Source organism: Petaurus breviceps, unplaced genomic scaffold, assembly GCF_028583685.1.
Source record: "Petaurus breviceps papuanus isolate PSGF00001 unplaced genomic scaffold, PetGlider_PUasm1.0 225, whole genome shotgun sequence".
In the NCBI taxonomy this organism is placed as follows: domain Eukaryota; kingdom Metazoa; phylum Chordata; class Mammalia; order Diprotodontia; family Petauridae; genus Petaurus; species Petaurus breviceps.
The window spans coordinates 17,474,885-17,494,724 of record NW_027185889.1 but is presented as its reverse complement, the minus strand read 5'-3'; the positions used below and the strand labels follow the sequence as shown (position 1 = coordinate 17,494,724).

Genomic DNA, 19,840 nt, shown 5'->3' with positions numbered 1-19,840 from the left:
CAGGGGTCTGGGAACCTTTCTGTTGGTTCAGAAGCCCTGAAGAAGGATTTTCTTGTTGTATGTTTACAGAAATCCTGGGAGAGGGCTTTGCTAATGTGTTCAGGGGTTCTAGGACTGTTCTACAGACAGAGGATGAATTCATGAAGGGACTGGCAATGTATCTTATGGCCTTGCTTAAGCCTTGTCTCCCCAGGAACTAAGATTGCTGAGAACTTGCCTCCTGTCAAGATGAAGAAAAGACCTCCATTTGGGTATTAAGTGCTGTGTTTAAACTTGATGTAACTCTGGGGTAGATTCAATTGTGATCCAGGGGTGGGAACTTTTGACCTTATGTTTGGAAACTAATCTCCATTTGAGTAGAGGGACTTTGTGGTGGATTAAATTAAGGTATAGCCTAGGGGTGGAGAAGTATTTAGAACAGAGACTTTGTAATTGATTGAATGATTGGAAGGTCCTGGGGTGGGGTAGTACTTGGAGATTATTTAATCAGCTTAGTAAATGCTGCATTTGGAATGATGTCATGTTTTGATCTTCTCTGTTCTTGGTTTGTCACTGAATAAAATAGAGAGCACCTATGCTGGTATTCTGAACCTTGGGAAGTTGCTTTCTTTGGTGTTACATTACACAAGGTCACTAAGATTTTCAGCTGCCTCATTTCCAAGACAAAATGAACACTACAAAAATCTGCCTACAGGTATTCACATAGATTTTAGTCAATTTTAGAAACTAAAAACAAGAAAAATATTCAAGGTTTTTTTATGTAAAAAACAAATAAAAACAACCCAGCAGTAGAATATTTTAGAGGACCTGAGTCAAATTTCTGATTCTGATGATCTGCAGGGTCCAATAACAACTGCCACTACTATTCCCTCTCTCATTTATCCACAAACTCTTTCTTTTCTTTTTTATTAACTTGGTGGTGACACCAAAAAATGCTTTAATGAAAAATTATGAGATGGTTCACTTTATTCAAAACAAGAAGTTTCTATTGTAGGGTTAAAACAGACATACAAGGAAAAAAGCTTAAACGCAACAATAATTTATAACTTTTGAGAAAAAATTAAACAAAAAAAGGTTTGTGTCTAGAGGATTTAATATCTATTTTTTTTTACTGAGTCTCCTAAAATCTGAAGCATCTTACTTTTAGATTAAATGTTAAAAATTTTGAGAAAGCAAAACTTGGTTAGTACAGACAATAGAAAAAAAATTCCACAATTTTTCTGAAAATTCTAGTTGGCAAATTAACATAAAAATAGTTTCTTACCTTAAGAGATCGATGAAGTCTCTTTGATTTTAAATCCCAAATATTAACAGTGCTATCAAGCCCTCCGCTTACCAGATACATAGATGTAGAGTTTAAGTTTATACATGTCTGCTTTTGCTAAAAAACAAACAAACCCAATATTCAAAATAGTGCACACACATAAATTCAAAAAATTAACATGTAATTAAGTAACTGTATTCTTTGTAAATTAATCCAATTTCAAGTTCTTTTAATTTCAGGGGGGAGGGGGAGATCTGCCAGCTCAAGATTTTGGCTGTTAGACCTCAAACATATATTATATTGCACTTGCAGTAGTAACTTCTGTACTTCTGAGGAAGGACTTCACTACTCAACCACTTGGCATCCGTCAGGCTCCAACTCCATTTTCCTGGCTCTACTTTATAGCATGAACACATATGTGGGAGCCATACAGGTAGTCCCAACAGCTCATCATGTGTTTCATTTATGCCAAATTGACATGCTATCAAAAATATAATTTTAATGGATAACTGAGCATTATGATGTAACAAATATTAGTGATCCAGCAGACCTCAGAGATTTTCAGCTACACCTTCTTAAGTCATTCTGACATTTCAATGACCTATAAGCTAGAGCCAAGGCAGGGAACAAGGCACAGCCTTCCAGTGAATTCCAACACCTACATACCATGTTCTTAAAATCCTGTCATGAAAGATTTCTTTCTTTTATGATATTATGCAAAATGGAACTCCTTTTCAGTCAATAGACCATTTTTGTTAATCCAAGTGATTATAATTTATTACAGATAGCTATCTATTTATAAACACAGATTCCTTTTCCACCCAGTAACAGTCTTTCTATGACAACTTATGGAAACCTTCTCTTAACCAACTTCAGCCCTGTCCCATCCCCCCACTCCACCCATACCCTCCATCTTGCTACCAGAGGTACCAAGGTCAGGCCTTCCTGTGTAGGAGTGCTCTTACTGCACCTCAGGAACTGCACAACCTTCCCCAGAGCTGGCCTTAGGGCTCAAGACCAATAGACACTAACTTCAAAAGGCTTTTTGTGAGCTAGCCTGGGAACCTGACCATCATTTAAAATGGGATAAAGGCAAATAACATGAGTTTCAAACAACCAACTTGCAAGTGAATCTTTGGAATACAACCCAGTGGAGAATACCTTACAGAGTTGAGGTGTTTTGTTTGTTTGTTTTAGGAAATCAACAAGCCCTTAAGCCTGGTTAGGAAATGTCAATATATCCATGAGCATACTTTCAATTGCCTTTGACTATAATAATCAAACAATGATGGGCTTATGAAGATTTTCATAAAAGCTTTATTCCATTCATTCTAGACTATCAGAAAAGCCTTGAAGATTAACTGAAATCACTCTCTCATTGGATAGGAAAGGGCTTAACACCAAAAGTCTCATCATTTAGAGTCTAATGGCATATACAGAGAGCTACTTGAATATCAAGTTATTTAAAGGATTCTCAGATCAACATCTTCTAATCTAGATGCAACAGCAGAATTCTATGGATGTCTGACCAAAAAGGAGGCATAAAGGAAAGCAGACAAACTGAGATCATAGTCACATAAAATGGAGGTGATAAGCGGAGGGACAACCTTGAAATGTGGCCAGGTAGCCTCAAACCCTTCTCTCAGAGGTCTTATGCAGTCTTTGCCAATAATATTTACCATCAGGGTCGTTAGCCTGTTCAGTTCATTGGTCTATTTATTATGTGAAGAGAAAAGGCATAATGGTAAGAAGGCTGTCCAGGGAATCACAAGACCTGAGTTCTAATCCCAGTTCCAATTCTTATTAGTCACAGGACCCTGAGTAAGTCACTGAGAAAACTGAGGTTCGGTACCTCGAATGTAAAATGGGGACAATCTTCACTTCTACTATCTGCTTCCCAACATCATTTGACAATCAAACAAGGAATCATACAGAAAACCCTTTCTTAACTGTGAAGCACTATATAAATTTATCATCTATTAATTATTCTGCTGTTCTTCCACTCAGACCCTCTAATTCCTCAGGATGGGCCCCGGGTCCTTAATTGTTGTGCCAGAGGAACACAAACAGACCCCACTAAACTGGAAGATCTCTGAGTAGAGGTCCAATGGGAAAGGTGCTGCCCAAGGACCCAACTAGTTTAAGAACAGAGAGGTTCATAATGTTGCCTAAAAAGAGATGGGTTTTTTGGCCTCTGTTATTCTTGAATACAAGTCTGCTAAGGTATGGGAGGGTTACAGCATTAGGTGGAAAAAAAATACCCACAACAAAGAAACTATAGTTCCTTAAAGCATTCACCTTGTTAAAATTCTCAAACTATATTAGAACAAGCATAAACTGTGCTAATCACAAGTGTTCTTATAGACTGATGGTTGCAAGTAAAGCTCTCTTTTTACTTTACAAATACAGTCAATCAACTTTTCACAATTAGGATTTTGATCTTTATGGTATAAATTAAGTTTCTTTCTTTGCCATGATTCTGTGATCTCTGCAAGTTAGATCTACAATAAAGTGTTCTGGAAGTTAGACAGCTTAACCTCCAAGAGGCCATTCTTTTCATCTAAAATTATTCCAGCAGTATGGCATTAACTAGAAAGGTGTTTTAGTTTTCTGTTCAAAACAGTCACCAGTTACAGAACTCATACACCTCTAGAGCTACAGAATACCTATTAGCCATCATTTATTTGCAAGTGCTATTCAGAAAAGTCAGTTCATCCTAAACATTTTAAACAACAGTAAGATTAGCACCAGACTAATCTCAATCTCTTTCTCCCTCCCTCCCAATTCTGTCTCTCTGTCTGTCTCTCACTCTTTTGGAGATCTACAATCAGTCATCACATATTAACAGCTAGAAATTTAACTTTAAGGAAAAGACAAGCAAAGGCGATTTTCTTGGAAGACTCACATCTTTGGATTTTGGTTGTCTTAAAAATCTCTAACTGACCTGTAAGGCACAGGGAAAGATCCATCTTTACAAGTTAGTTTATCCTAAGGAACAGAGAAGAGTTGTTTTTATGTTGAGTTTTCATTAATGTGACTACGAAACATAATTAATGGATTTTTAAGAATTGAGATCTTGTACCCCCAAGATTTTTCAAGCAATGGACATATTTTTGATGGAAAGATAAAGCAGCTAGTTAAATAAATCCATGTTACAAGCATATTTAACAGAACATATAAAAAAATTAATACTTTCAATATCAGTTTATCATTTAAAAGATAATGTCTTTGAATATTTGCTTAAGTTTAGCACTTTAGTTGATTGAAAATTTTCAAGCATTTACCCATGAGGATTAAGTAGAGTAATCACCTACAAATGAACAATCTGCCTCAGAATTCTCTTTCCAACATTTATCTGGCACTCGCTCAATGTTATGCACTGTGCTAGGCAACAGGCAAGCTAGAAAGATAAATATAAAGACCCTGCCCTCAAGCCATCTATAATCTATGAGGTATCTCTTGCACCTATGCAAACAAACATGATACAAATGAGAATGTAAGTGCATGAGAGGGCCCAGAGCTGTAGAGTAAATGAGGGGAAATCATCAGTTGTGGTATACCAAATAAGGCTTCGCAGAGAAAGTGGTACTTCAAGTTGCTCTTAGAGAATAATTCTGATTTCAAAAAGATGTAGGGGAAGGACATTCCAGGCCCTTTCCCAAGAGGTAAGGGTAGAGAGGCAGGAAAATATAAAACACCCAATATGTAGTAAGTAGTCCAATTTAGTTGGAACAGAGTGTACAAAGAGAAGTAGTCTGAGAAAGGTTGGAACCAAATTATAGAAAGCTTTGAAAGTCAGCCTAGGTGTTTTCAACTTTATCCAGGAGGCCATTCTGGGTAATGGAAACAGGTTCAGATGCCCATTAAGAAGGGAAGACAGATTACTTGTTTAGGATAGATGGAGTCCAGGGTCATCTGAAACAAGAAAGCCAGTTAAGAAGCTACTACAGTAGCCCACTCAAGTGGCAATAAGGGCCTAAAGTATGGTGCTGGTAAATGGGCACATTAAGAAAGAAAGAAGTCAAGAAATACAGAGAAGATAGACTATAATAGCAATAACAACAATAGTAGCTAACTTTCATACAGCCTTTACTGTGTGCCAAGCCTTTACAGCTTGATCCTCACGACAACCCTGGGAGGTAGGTGTTATCATAATCCCCTTCTTAAACATGAGGAAGCTGAGGCACATGGATGTAAAGTGATTTATGCACAGTCACAAAGGTACCAAGTGCCTGAGGTCACATCTGAACTCAGGACTTCCTGACTGGAGGCCCAGCGCTCCACCACTGCCATCTAGCTTCCTACTAACAGGACTAATGATAGCTTGTTTGTACTTCTCATAGGTAACTCATACTATTCTATTCTATGTATCAGTCTTATTTTCCATGCTTAATAATATCCTTCGGAGCAAAGTGCTTTATACCATGGTATTCAACCCTAAGGAACTGCCTGAGGACATCAAAATTAAGCCACCAAACTTTTATGTATCAAAGGCAGCTTGTAAAACTTAGGTCTTTCTAACTCCAAGTTCAGCTCTTCCTCATTCCAAGTCACACTTGCTTCTAGTTGGCACTTAACTAATGTTTGGTGAATGAATTATTGGGATCCAATAATGGATACAAAAACGGCAGAGAGAGATACCATATAATAGAGCATATTAGTTGACTATGGCCCCCCACAAGATCTCTCCAAAACCAGTGATGCTATATTTTACACCTACCAGCAGCTGAGATCTCTCCTCTGCTCCCAGTTGTCTCTGCTTTTATAGGGGATAGTTCTCCCACCTTCAATCAACTTCTGGCACAGGTGGCCAAGAATGAGGATTACTGTTTTCTCCATCTATCAGCCTAACCAGTCTATTGTTTAACACAAAGGAGAGCAGAAAAAATGCTGACTGACCTCTAAACCAAGCTGGATTATACCCTATGAGACAGAATACCACTTCTTCTGAACCGATTAAGCTGTTTATCCCACTGGCTAGGGATTGTGATAATTCCAGGGGCTTTAAAATAGATATAACAATGTTCTAAAGACAACAGCGATAAAACTAAGCAAGGCAGTATTATCTTAAAAGTATACTGTATAATGTAAAAAAAATCAGGAAGAAACAAGATACCTCGACTAACAAATCCCTTTGGAATACTGCTCTTATTAACAAAGCTGGGCTGAACACATACAGGTCAAGTCCAATCTTCCTTGTACACATTCAAGGTGATGGTAGCAATGGAAAAAATAGTACTAGTTGAGGCAAGGCTTCTTGGAGGTGAACCAGAGTCAAAAGGAGGGCTGAATCCCCAGAGCTAGGACTGTTCCAATCATCTGGGAGTCAGAAAGATACTAGAGAGATACCAGCCATGCTCAGCCTCCTAAAGCAGTCACTGAGCAGCACAAAAGGTGAGGGAGTCAGAGTGCTGCTCAAATGGAGTAAGTAAGATGTCTCATTTAGACAAAGGGAATGAAAGACCTAGAATACATCACTATACCTTCTACAGTGATTCTCCTTTCTGGTAGGAACCTGAAAAGGAAGCTTGTTATTAAGGGATATTCTACACTAAGAGGTATTATACTGTAGTACAGTTTTGTATTTAACTTATAGTTCTTAATGAATGATAAACTATCTTTGCAATTAGGTGCAAGTGCCATATACTATCAGGAAATGAAGCAAGGTAAAGACCAAAAGAAAAAAGTCAGGAATACTTACCCCTTCTGCCAGCTCTAAAAGTGGAACTGGTTTACACTTGCAACTGGAAATGACTATTTTATCACCACTGGCAGATGCAGTCACCAAAAAATTATCTAAATGAACAGTTATGGAACACTGAACAATACATGAAAATCTATCCAAAGTTCATTTGTAACTAAGTAGTTTTAGAACCAAAGCAAACCCTTAAAAGAGAAAGAGCTATTTTATTAAATTTGGAAGAATGTTAAAAGAAATATATTAAGAACTGGCAGACTGGGGCTTTTTTGAGTTGCTTCAGTAAACACTATCATTTCTGGTTTTACTAGCACTTGAAAGCATTTATAAATGTATTTCTATAAAGGGCAAGGCAGCGTTTTGAATTTTATCTCCCGAATTATCACAGTAAGCTCAAAGGCAGTAGCAACTGATATCAACAATATATCTCATCTATGAATTTGGGCTCAAGACACACCCTGGCCTCCTGGCTGTCCCATGAACAAGATACTCCATCTCTCTGCTCTGGGCATTCTCTTTGGCTGCTCCCCATGCCCAGCCACAGTCCCTCCTCCACTCGACCTCCCTGGCTTCCTTTAAGTCCCAACTAAAATTTCACCTTCTACAGGAAATCTCACCTTCTACACCCTCTTCATTCTAGTGCCTTCCTTCCATTAAAATATTCCGTTGATTTTGTATATAGTTTGTTTTATATATATTTGTTTGCAAGTTATCTTCCCCATTAGATTTTAAGTTCCTTGAAGGCAGGGATAGTCTTTTGCCTCTTTTTGTGTATCCCCAGCATTTAGCACAAGTGTCTGGCACACAGCAAGCATTCAATAAATGTTGTTGATTGACTATCACATGCCAACTAACAGAATAAAAGTATTCTATGCTGCCCTATTTTTCCCCCCATCAGAAAGATTAAATAAATTTAAACCATTTCTCAGTTCTCTGCTAAAAATAGGAGACTAAATAATGTGGTACAGAATATGGGAAGGATACTGATTACAGTAAACATAGTATTAAAACAACTTAATTTTAATGTGGGGAAGAATCAATAAATCTTTCTTGTTTTGGAGGTGGGGGAGGCAATTGGGGCTAAGTGAATTATAGCTAATTAAGTATCCAAGGTCAAATTTGAACTCAAGTCTTCCTGATTCCTGACCGGTTGCTCTATACACTAAGCCATTAAATGCTACTAAATCTTTCTTAACAAAGTGGGATAAGAAATGAATAATGCAAAAAACAATTTATTTGAGAATTTCTTTAATCTCAAGTAATGAAAATCATAAGATCTGAATTATAACTAAGAATGAGATTTTTATTTTGCTTGCAAGCAATAAATGAAAGTCTTAGAAATTTCTCTCTCTTTCTTTCTTGATATTCACACACTGTCTAAATCAGGTTTCTCACCCCTTGTCTAGAAGAAACTAAGAGGGAGAAAAAGATTTTTTTGTACTCTAAAAATCCAAGTTGTAGTACTAGAAGATTATTTGAATATTCATTCACATAATGATGTACATAAAATAATTAAGATTCTGATTTACTTATGCAGTTAGAATACAGAAAATATTTTTTTCTTAAATGAACAGGTAGAATTTTCATTTTTGGCTAACTATATTACTGGAAAGATTATTTTTTCCACCCTTACTTTCCATTCTTTTGCATATCCCAACCTTTCCCACGGAAAAAAAGAGAACAACTGAAAGAAGGCCAGATATGTGCATATATGTATATATGCATACATGTATATATATACACATATGCATGCAAACAATACATTTTTCCTTTCTTACTTTCAAAAGTCAATAAAAACATTATGATTGGAGAGACAAAGCCATAGGTGGAAACCTTGGTAGTTGTGTTACCAAGTCATTTAGTCAGCCCTCATTTCAACTAGAAAACAAGGGGCTTGAACCTCTACAAAGAGGCCTCCAAAGTCCCTTCCAGCTCCAAATTTATGCCCAATTAAGAAGGAAAATTTCTAACCTATCTGGCAACATCAGTCTAGAGTATCTTCACAGAATAATGCATTTATTGTACGTGACATCTTTTGACACCAGATGTAGCAACACTGTAGTAGGGATTTTTTATAGTCACCTAAGTTTCTTACAAAATTAATCAAATTTATAACTAATGCTGAGAAATTCTTGAAGTCATGAAAAATACTAGTCGTCACTGGACGTTTAAAAAAAGTTCAGGGGCAGCCAGGTGGCACAGTGAGTCTGGAGACCTGGGATCGGTTCCAGCCTCAGATACTTAACACCCATACAAAATAACTGGCTGTGTGACCTTGAGCAAGTTACTTAAGCCCAATTGCTTAGGGGCGGCCAGGTGGTGCAGTGAATAAGAGCGCTGGCCCCAGCGTCAGGAGACCTGGGATTGGTTCCAGCCTCAGATACTCGGCACCCACATGAAAAAAATAACTGGCCATGTAACCTTGAGCAAGTTACTTAACCCCGACTGCTTTAAAAAAAAAAAAAGGCTCATAAAATGAAGTAGATTTTCTTAATCCCATATTATAGTTAAGATTCTACTTTAATATACAGTGTCTTCAGAAAGTCCTAGTGTAGTTTTAACATTTAATAACCGTGGTTAGCTATAACAGAAACCAATTACTTGTAGCAATTTAAAAGACAAGTATTTTAAAGTTTAGGATAGCTATGTCACAGAATTGTAGACAATGTATTCTTATTTCAGCCTTCCTGACAAACAACAAATGGCTACCCCAGACAAGAAGATACATGGTGTCTGGTGGAAATCTGTGCAAAATTCATGATTTAGGAAATTAAAGATTATTTCCATATGATCAAAGGTATTAATGTTAAAGGTTACAAAAAAGGCTTTATAAAGCTCCCCTAAAATACCTTAGACATTCTAACAAATATACTTTTAGTACTGGGATTTGCTCTAGGAAAACTTTAACTGAATTTTAGCTTCTCCATGGGAAATTGTATTTTCAAAATACTGGTTGCCATAAGTAAGCAAAGGAGGGAATGAAATTCTTTATTTCAAAGCTTCAATTTTCCTTTTACCTTACCCATGATAATAGCAATATGCCAGAAAGAACACTGGATTAGGAAGCAAACTGGGTTTTTGGTCCCAACTCTACCATTACCTTTGGCTAAGTATTTTTGGGGTCTCATTTTGCTCATTTGTAAAATGAATTTTCATATATTTTGAAATGACTAACCAAACTGACTTGTGGATAGAATAAAATGCTACTGTACCACAAGAAACAATGAATGAACAGGAAAATTTTAGTGATGCGTGGGAAGACTTATATGAACTGATGCAGTGATGTCAGTAGAACCAGCAAAACAATACACACAAAGGACTTCAATAGTATAAATGGAAAGAACAAAAAAAGCAAAAACAGAATGTTATATAATTACAATGACCAAGCTTAGTCATGGAGGAAAAAAAATGAAATGTACATGTGCAAATACACACACATGTATACACATACCCTTCTCCCTTTCTATTTTGCAGGGGAGAACTGTGGGTATATAACATATATACTAACAACTTTGGTGATGTGTTAATTTAGTTTTGCTTTTCTTCCTTTTTTTTATTCATTACTAAAAGGGATGACTTTTTTTTTTTTAAAGCAATTGGGGTTAAGTAACTTGCTCAAGGTTACATGGCCAGTTATTTCTGGGTGTGGTGCTAAGTATCAGAGCCCGGATTCGACCCCCAGGTCATCCTAACACTGGGGCCGGTGCTCTTACTCGCTGAACCACCTGGCCGCCCCATGGGATGGCTCTCTTGATAGAGAAAAATATATTCAGAAGTGAAGGTGATTAAAAAAACTCCAAAAGTTATCAATAAAAATTCAAAGAACAAAATGTAGAAATTAGGACTCAATGATCTTTAAGGTCCCTTTTCCTGCTAAACATTCTCATATTCTGATCCCAACTACTTCTCCTAAGACAAAGGAGACAGATAAATCGTGTGAATTTAGAACCCTGAAAGACTAGCTTAGGCTGGTGCTTTGCATCATTTTAAGAAATAAGGTTACTTATCTCGAGCCAAGGCAGAAATGAAAGGAAAAGTTCTAAAAAAAAGCAGTAGGATGGAACAATCAGGCAACTTTTTACCTCTTCCAGAGCCAAACCTTTATCATTATTTTGTTTAAAATGCTGCCAATTTCCAGACAAGAAAAATCCGTTTCAAGGGGCTTTAGATCTAGTCCTACTCCCTGCTGAAAGTATAATTCTCCTTTCCAATATCCTTTTCAAGTTTTTTAGAGGGGCAGTTCTACCTGTCAGTAAGTTCTTTTTTAACTTAAACCAAAACCTACCTAGATACAACTTCTATCCATTGGTCCTAATTGTTGCCTCTAGGGCCAACCAGAGTGAGATTTAATTCCTCTTCCATACAAGGACCTTTTAAATATATAGAAAAGTACCATATTCTCCCTCTAAAGCAGGGGTTCAGGTAGAGGAAAAAATTACATCTTAATTTTCACTAACCTTCAGAAAACATTTCCTTTAATTGTGAATACAGGCAACAAGTATCAGTCCAAGGAGGACCTCATTTGCTAAAGGGAATCAAGACACACGAAAAAGGTTAAGAAACCCTGTTTTAAACTATCCCTTCTCTAGGCTAAACCATCCTTAGTGCTTTAAGCTGAACTCATTTATCCTCAAACTTCTCCACTCCTCCAGAAAAGATGAATTGTTCTAACAAGTACTTGAATACATTTTGAATTACTTCTCCAAAAAACAAAAAACCCTCAAATATAATACAATACTCTTATGAAGAAAAGGATACTATTGCTACTCCAACACAAAGAGCTAATTCCAAGAGATGATGAATGGGGGTTGAACTGCTCCATCACAGTCATAGAGGATGAGTCCCATATTTTAATATCATCCCCCGATGAGGCAAATCTGATGCTTTCTTGCATGACTGCACCTATAAAAATAAAAAACAATGTACAAAAAGCATGTTGAAATGAAGCAGCTAATGTGAACCAAATGACTGTTCCCTCTCCATTAATAACAATCAAATCCCAATTATCCCAAAATCTCATCTATATGGAATATAGTAGAAATCCAGGAAGTCATCATCATTATTATACAGCTTAACATTTGCTTAGTTTTATTATTTGCAGAGAGTAAGAGCACCAGCTCCAGTGTCGGGATGACCTGGGGATCAAGTCTGGGCTCAGATACTTAGCACCACACCCAGAAATAACTGGCTGTGTAACCTTGAGCAAGTTACTTAACCCCGATTGCTTTAAAAAAAAATTTCTCATTGTGAACATCTGTACCTAGGAAATTGGCAAACATTACAAATCAGGACTTGATTTATTGTCTTGTGAATTATCTGGACTTAAGAAAGTGATGGTGAAAATGTTAATAGTGGAGATTAAACTTTAAGGTTGTTATAAGGAGACTGAAGAGGGGGAGCTATTTGTTAAACATTTACTAGCACATCATTGGGTGATATACAAACATAACATATTAATAAATGCAAAACAAAGTTATGCAAAGTAATTTTGAGAGAGGAAAAAGTAGGGGGAGGAATGAAGGGGACGGATGCTGGAAAGGACTTCTGTAGCAGGTGGTACCAGAGCTGTGGAGCCTTGGTGACCAAGCACCTCTGTTGAGTCTGGGAGGAAGCAGATGAAAGTTTGTGAAGGGGAATCATATGAAGATTGCTGCCATGGAGTACAAACCTTGGGTAAGTTCTAACAAATGGGAAAGGCTTCCTTCAGTCCCCCATTTCTGAAGCTTACTTACTAAATTAGGACAGGCTTGTGATTCAACAAATTCTAATGAGGGCATTTCTAGTGTCCCACTATGTAATAGGCACCAGGGTATATGAAGACAAAATCATTCCTGTCCTAAAGGAAGTTCCTGAGAAAACACCTATCTGAAAATATACCAAATCCAATCTTCTGGAGAGGAAGTGCTGAGCATTGATAAAGAGGCAGCCTCTGATATGGGAAGACCTACCTCTGGTGAATTACTGGCTGAGACTAAGGATGAGCCAATAAACCTTTCAGTGATTCTCTAAAGGCAACAAATCTAGAATTGTATGTGACCTTAGAGGCCATCTAGTACAATCCTCTCATTTTACAAATGAGGAAACTGAGGCCCAGAGAGGTTCAGTTACTCTTTGGGAGGTTAGGAGGCACAGTGAAAAGAGCTGGGCCTGGAGGTATGGAAGACCTTAGATGAAATTCAGCCTTACATTCTTATTCCCTGTGTGATCTTAGGTATGAGTCCATCAATCTCTCTGGATCCAAGTTCCCTCATTTCTAAAATGAGGGGATTGGACTAGGTGATTTCAGCTCTAGATCTACATACCTATGATTCTGGCAAGTCATTTAACTTCCATGGACCTAAGTGATCACATCTGTTCAATGAGGGAGACTCATGCCTGGAAGGCTGTCCCTTCTCTTTACCAGCCTCCTTCAAGTTCCCACTTTCTATAGGAAGCCTTTCTTGATGGCCCTCAATGCTGGAGCCTTCCCGTCAGGAGGGTCTCCAGCTTATCCAGTCTACATTTGTTTGGACAGAGATCTTTGCTCATTAGATTGTGAGCTCCTGTAAATACTCGGTCTTGTGCCTTGATCATCAGCACCGCTGAGGTACACAGGGACACGGACAGACGGACAGACGGAGGGACACACACACACACACACACACACACACACACAGCACCTAGCACACAGATGTTCTCTAAATGTCATCTATCATTATTCTTAGCCTCGTACCCAGCACATAGTAGGTGCTATATAAAATATTAGGTATCATCGTCATTCTCTTTGCTTAGCCCGGTGCCCGGCACATAGTTGGCGCTTCATAAATGTTAGTTCTTATGGCAATTCTCGTCCCCAGGGTTCTGCCCCGAACACAGTAGGTGCTCAATACCTGGTCCCTCCCAGCTCTGGATCTGTGCTGACGCCCACACTGTTCATTCACCCGGGCCTCTGGCACCTCTCTATACCCCCCTCTATCTGGATACAGGGCTGGCCCTTTGGCCACCTTAGAGGTGGTTTATTTTCCCACACCAGGGCCAGACCCTTGGGGCACTTCGCACCCAGGTAGTCTCGGCATTCGGGGCTTCGGCGGAACATCTCCGAACAGGGATCAAGGGCTGTGCGCCCGTGGGTGGAACCCCCAAGAAACTCTGGCCAAAGCCCGCTCTAGCCCTCCCCTCCCCAACACGCACTAGAGCCATCCACGGTGGGGTTGCGGGGGAGGGGGGAGAAGGAATGGGGACGAGAACGCGGCTGCACGGGGCAGGAACGAGGCTGCACCGCCCCCAGGGCCCCCGCCGGGACCTCCAAAGCCCCGGAATCTCAGCAGCCCGGAGCAGGGAGAGGAGAGTAACGGGACAGGCAAGACGGCTGGCAGGCGCCCCTCCCCTGCCGGGGCCGCTGCCCAGGCCTCACCTTTCCGTCGCCGGGGGTGAGAGTTAGGAAGCCGGCGACGGAGACCGCGGTCCGGGACCCCGCTCCAGAGCGCGACTTCCGGCTCCCGCGCGAACCGGTTAAAAACTTTAGGGAACTCGGAAGTCCCGCCTCCCCCACGAGCCCGCGGCCTCGGTTCCGAGCTGGCGCGTGCGCGCCGCGGGGCTGGGACGTGACTGCGCGTGCGCGGCGGTGACGTAGTAGCGGAGGCTGGTCAGTCACAAGCGTCGCGGGGCGGTCCGTCATTCGCGGTTCGCTGGAGAGCGTGGGTCAACTGTAGTGCGGTCCAGTGAAAAGACAGGAGGGTGCAGACTCCGAGGCCGCGGGTTCGAACCCCTCCCCCTCTCTCACCCTGATGACCCCAAACAAGTCACTTGTCCAAGCTGGGCCTCAGTGTCCCCATCTGTATAATGAGGAGACTGGGCTGAACATCCCAGGAGTGTCTCAAGCTGAGCGAATAAACACGGGACTCATTAACTGTCCCTCCCCCCATCAGTCACCGGGTCAGTCGGTTAAAGACCTAGTGTGTGCCGGGCGCTGGACGGCACCGCTGATACCGGGACAAAAGGGAAACAGCTCCTCCTCCCAGCGCCCTTATCTTTCAGCCCTCTTGGTTCCCAGCCAGAGCCCATCCCCCACGGCTGCTGCTTCCAGCTCCGTGGCTATCATTTTTCATATCTCACGAACTATACCTTCCCGTGCCCATCATCCCTCCGTTCCTGGACCACTGCAGTATCCTCCTAATTGTGTCCTCGCTTCCGGAATCCCCCCTCTCAAATACATCATCGTTAGAGCTGATATTCTCATAGCAGTGGTGTGACCACATCACTCCCTTGGTGCAAGCTCATCAAGTCTCACTTGGACTGTTTTAATTTTCTCCTCATTGGTTTATCTGCTTCCCCTTTCCCCCTGTTTCTAGGCAGCTGCCAAAATAATCTTCCCAAAGCATTGGTCTGATTATGTTAATTCCATTCTCAAGAATTTTCAGGAAGCCCTTATTTTCTACAGGATAAAGTAAATCGCTCAAGAAGGCATGTAAAGAAAACCCTTCCCAATCTGGTTCCAGGCTACCCTTTTCAGACTTAACTTCACACTATACCTCTTCACTGCCCTCTAAGCCTTGCTATTGTTTAAACTTGGCATTCCCATCCTTTGTCTTCACACCTTTCTTTGCACCAGCTGTCTCTGTTCCCCCTAGGCCTGAAATGCACTGTGTCCTCACCTCTGCCTCTTAGAATTTTTTATTTCTTTCAAAGTGTCAGCTCACCCTAAGTGTCCCTTCTTATGGGAAACCTTTCTTGATTTCTTTACTTGTGGATTCCTCTCCCAGTCCTTGAATAATCTTGCGTTTATTTATCTGTACTTTGTATTGCAAGGACATAGCAAGGGGTCTTGCACATAGTATGGGCTTAATAAAACGTAATGGATTGACTGTGTGGTTTATCAGAAAGAGTGCTAAATTTAGGAGTCAGGAAATCTAGGTTCAAATACCAGTTGTGAGAAGCTGTCTCTAGACTGTCTTTTGTTTTTTTCTGTGATCTTCCTTCCTGGAAATTTCCAGCCTCCTAGCTAATCCCTGTCAGCTCTGTGCCTGTGATGTCAGAGGCAAAAAGACAATACCTGTTAACCACACCCTGTAGTATAAAGCCTCTACCTTCCTTCTTTGATCACTGAGCTGATCTGTTATGGGAAATGGGACCTAAGTGATCTTATACTGACCTCAGATGACTAAAGAATAATGAAACTTGGATGTCAAGTAAAGGGGGCTCTGGCAGAATCAAAGACTCCCTCCTCCATATCAAACCTTAACTCTTAGAGAGCAGTCCTACATCACTATCAGAATTCTCATCATCCAAACCTGAATGTTCCATTGGCATCACAATCCCAATGTCCCAAAACAGACGTGTTTATCTTTCTCCCTATCCCAACCTATCTTAACCTCCCTTTTTTCTGTTAAGGGTATTCCCATCCTTCCATTTACCATTGTTTACAGCATGAAAATACTCCTCATTCATTCTTAGTGCCATATCGATCCAGTCAGTTGCCAATTCCTTTCGATTTTTACTTTGCAATATCTCTTGCATATATTCCCTCCTTTTCACTCACATAGCCACTACTTTCTTCAAAATCTTGTCGACTTTCAGCTGGGCTATTGCAAAAGCCACCTAATTGGTCTCTTTACTTCCAGAATCTCTCCTCTCAAATCCATCTTCTGATACAGCTACCAAACAGGTAGTCTGATAGAGCTATGACCATCTTCAGAAAACTTCAGTGGCTTCCTATTGCCTCTAGGATAAATTACTAGCATTTAAAGGTCTTTACAGTCTGACTTCAACCTATTTTTCCAGACTAATTTTACATTATTCTCTCTGACACACTCCAAGCTCAAACCAAAGGGGCCTATTTGCAGTTACTTGCCCATGGGGTTCCATCCCTTGCTTCCCACCTTTGCAGAGGCAATCTCCCTAGTCAGAATGCTCTTCCCTCCATAATTCCACATGCTGGAATCTTTAGCTCTTTCCAAGGCTTATCTTAAGTACCTCTTCCTACAAAAGGTCTTTCCTGATTACCCCCATGATTAGTGTTCTCACCGGTCACCTCCCACCATTAGCATTTGTTAATGAATGAAGAATAGCAGTAGATAGGGAGCTGAAGCTTGGAGCCAGGAAGAAGTCCTACTTCAAACACACTGGCTGTGTGACCTTGGGCAAATAATCACCCTTAGCAAAGTTGTAGAAAAGGTACAGACCTGCATTGATAGGGGAAGTTTCTTCACCTGAGAGGTAGTTCCCTATACTAGTGAAATCACAGATCCAGTCCCTATCTCCCTCTCAGAGGTCACCTTAGTACATTGATTTTACACATAAGGAAAACTGAGACCCAGAGAGGTTAAGTGAATTACCCATGATGACTCGGGAAGTAGTCCAGGATTTGAATTCAGGTTCTCTGATTCTAAACTCAACACACTTCACAATGCCATATGTGTGTGTGTGTGTGTGTGTTTAGTTTGTATGTACACATCATTTCCTTCCTCCTGTGGTAGAATGTGATGACTCTTGGTGTTTGTCTCTATATCCCCTTTGCCTAGTAAGGTGCCTTGTATGCTGTTGAATTTATTTTAATTTCCTTATCTGCATCCCATCAGGACCCTTCATTTGTCTGTGCCTTCCCTTGTGACCGATTATGTTATATCTGTTGTGCCTGAAGACTGTGATCCAGCCCTGTCTGTCCTTTACCCTGGACGCTTACCCTTAGGTGTCTCAAACCTTGTGCTTTTCATGTGTATGTGTGTGAAAATTTTCCATTAATAAAGTTATATTACTTTTAGCATTGATGACTAGTCTGCTTCATCTCTGGGAACCCCGAAGTTCCACAACAAGCTAGAATGGAGAGGGGCCAGACTAACTCTGTTACTTAGTAGCTATGTAACCATGAGCAGGCCATTTCTCTGTGCCTCACTGTACTCACATATAAAGTGGTGATGTCTGCATAGATAGATAGATAGATAGGCTTATCTATGTCACAGACATCACCTCAGTTCAGGCCTCTAACTCCTTTCACCTGAACTATTTCAATAGCTTCCTATTTGGTCTCCCTGCCTCAAGTTTCTCTCCTATTCAGTCCATCCTCCATACAACTGCCAAGTGACTTTCCTACAAGTAAGTCAGGGTTGTGATCATCTGCACCACACACACCCCCAACACACACACCAAACTCAACGAATTACAGTAGTCTCTCTAAAATCAAATACCAACACTTGTGTTTAACATTTAAATTTCTTCACATCCTGGTTCATCTTTTCAATCTTTTTACACATTACCTTGGATAGGCCTTAATTTAGGAAGACTAAGGTTACCCCCTGCATCTTGGGCCATTTACAATTGTCTTGACCTTTGTCTTGCCACTGTACTCTAATGACTCTGGAGGAGAGAGCTATACTGCCTCACTCAAGTCCAGTTCCCTAGCAAGTCAAGACATCACACTTATGATGTCATCAGTCCTCTTCAAGAACAAAGGATGAACCACAACAACACATTACTCTCTTCCTTGAACTCTACTTTATAGGCCAGCTCTACTGGCCTATATTCCCTGTTCCACATGCAGAATAATCCATCTCTCATTTCCATACCTTTGATTGGGATTAGCATCCCCATACCTGGGCGGCTTTCTTTCCTGACCTCCCCTATGCTGTCGTGCTCTGCTCCCAAATACCTAGAATGCTCTTCCTCCTTAACTCCACCTCTTGAATTCCTGTTTCCCCTTGAAACTAAGTTCAAGGGCCACACGAAGGCTTTACTGATTCACCATCTCCCAACCATCAGGACACTCCCTCCCAAAACTACTTTGTATTCACATTCTATGTTTATGTTCTCTCTCCTGTTACTTTGAGTGTAGAGGGTGTTACACTTTAATAAGTCTGTGTTCTCCCTTGTTGCTCTTCAGAAAGAACTTCTCAGATCATTTGCTAATTTTGATTCAAATATAACTTTTGATTTCCATACTCTGCCTAAATAGAAGCAGCCAGACAATGTTTTCTACAAGTCTTTTTGTTTTTATGAAAGATGAAAAAATGGCCCCTTCTCTGCTTGTTGAAATGGCAAAAGATTTTTATGAGCAAATGCAAATGACTAAGTCATGGGTTTTTTCTGAAGGATGGCTTTGGTATTTCAGATGTTTAGACAAAGCATTAGAAAACTAGGTTAGTTAGTAGAAAGCAATCAGTCCACAAACCACAGAATTAAAATGTATTTGGAGTGAGCAAGAAGGTTGAAGTAACCCACTGTTACAGAATAAGAAATAATACTTTCACTGCTAGAAATTCAGAAGACACTGAAAGACTGAAATTTTAGTGAAATAGACAAAGTAACTTAGGGAGAGCCTTCAGCCCATGATACAGTAGTTAAATTTGCAGAAAACCAGCTATATTTTACTATCTGGGAAGATAGACATTTGAACATTCCATTTTGATGAGATAACAAAAGATAAGAAAATAACCTGGTATCAGGGATAGTTTTTTAAAAAGCAGCAGGATATGTCACCAGCATAGTCTCCTACACATTTATATTGCTGATCTATATAACAATTGATGATAATGATAAACTGAAGATACTGAAATAATGTTATTTTTCTGTCATTATGTGAGCAATTGTATTGCAACTATATGATGAACATTGGTAATCTTAAAATCGTAGATCTAGAGCTAGAAAGAGACCCAAGGCAAAATCACTTCATTATATAGAGATAAGGAAACTGAGGCCCAGAGATATTAAAGGTTACACAAGTAGTAAGAGTCAGAAATGGGATTTGAAACCACATCTTTTCACTCCAGAACTAGTGCCAGTCTTCTAAAAACAAACAAACAAACAAACAAACAAAACAAGGGTATATACCAGGATGTCATAGATAGAAAGATAGATAGATGGATGGATGGATGGATGGATGGATGGATGGATGGATGGATGGATGG

General features: G+C 40.0%; 1 protein-coding gene across 4 annotated transcripts in view; it reads right to left on the bottom strand.

Moving 5' to 3' along the window:
- The window catches only part of NEDD1 (NEDD1 gamma-tubulin ring complex targeting factor), a 71,472-nt gene extending 56,932 nt beyond the window's left edge, over positions 1-14,540 (bottom strand). For 2 of the 4 annotated variants that reach the window (XM_069095201.1, XM_069095199.1), the window contains exons 1-4: positions 14,356-14,486; positions 11,721-11,864; positions 6,966-7,060; positions 1,265-1,381 (exon numbers count right to left, since the gene is read on the bottom strand). In XM_069095201.1, coding sequence (XP_068951302.1) covers positions 1,265-1,381; positions 6,966-7,060; positions 11,721-11,856 — 348 coding nt within the window. In that variant the 5' untranslated portion in view covers positions 11,857-11,864; positions 14,356-14,486. Of the gene's footprint in view, positions 1-1,264; positions 1,382-4,208; positions 4,253-6,965; positions 7,061-11,720; positions 11,865-14,355 lie in introns of those variants that run through there. The other 2 variants (XM_069095202.1, XM_069095200.1) reach the window with 2 other exon arrangements.
- Between the last annotated feature and the right edge of the window lie 5,300 nt (positions 14,541-19,840).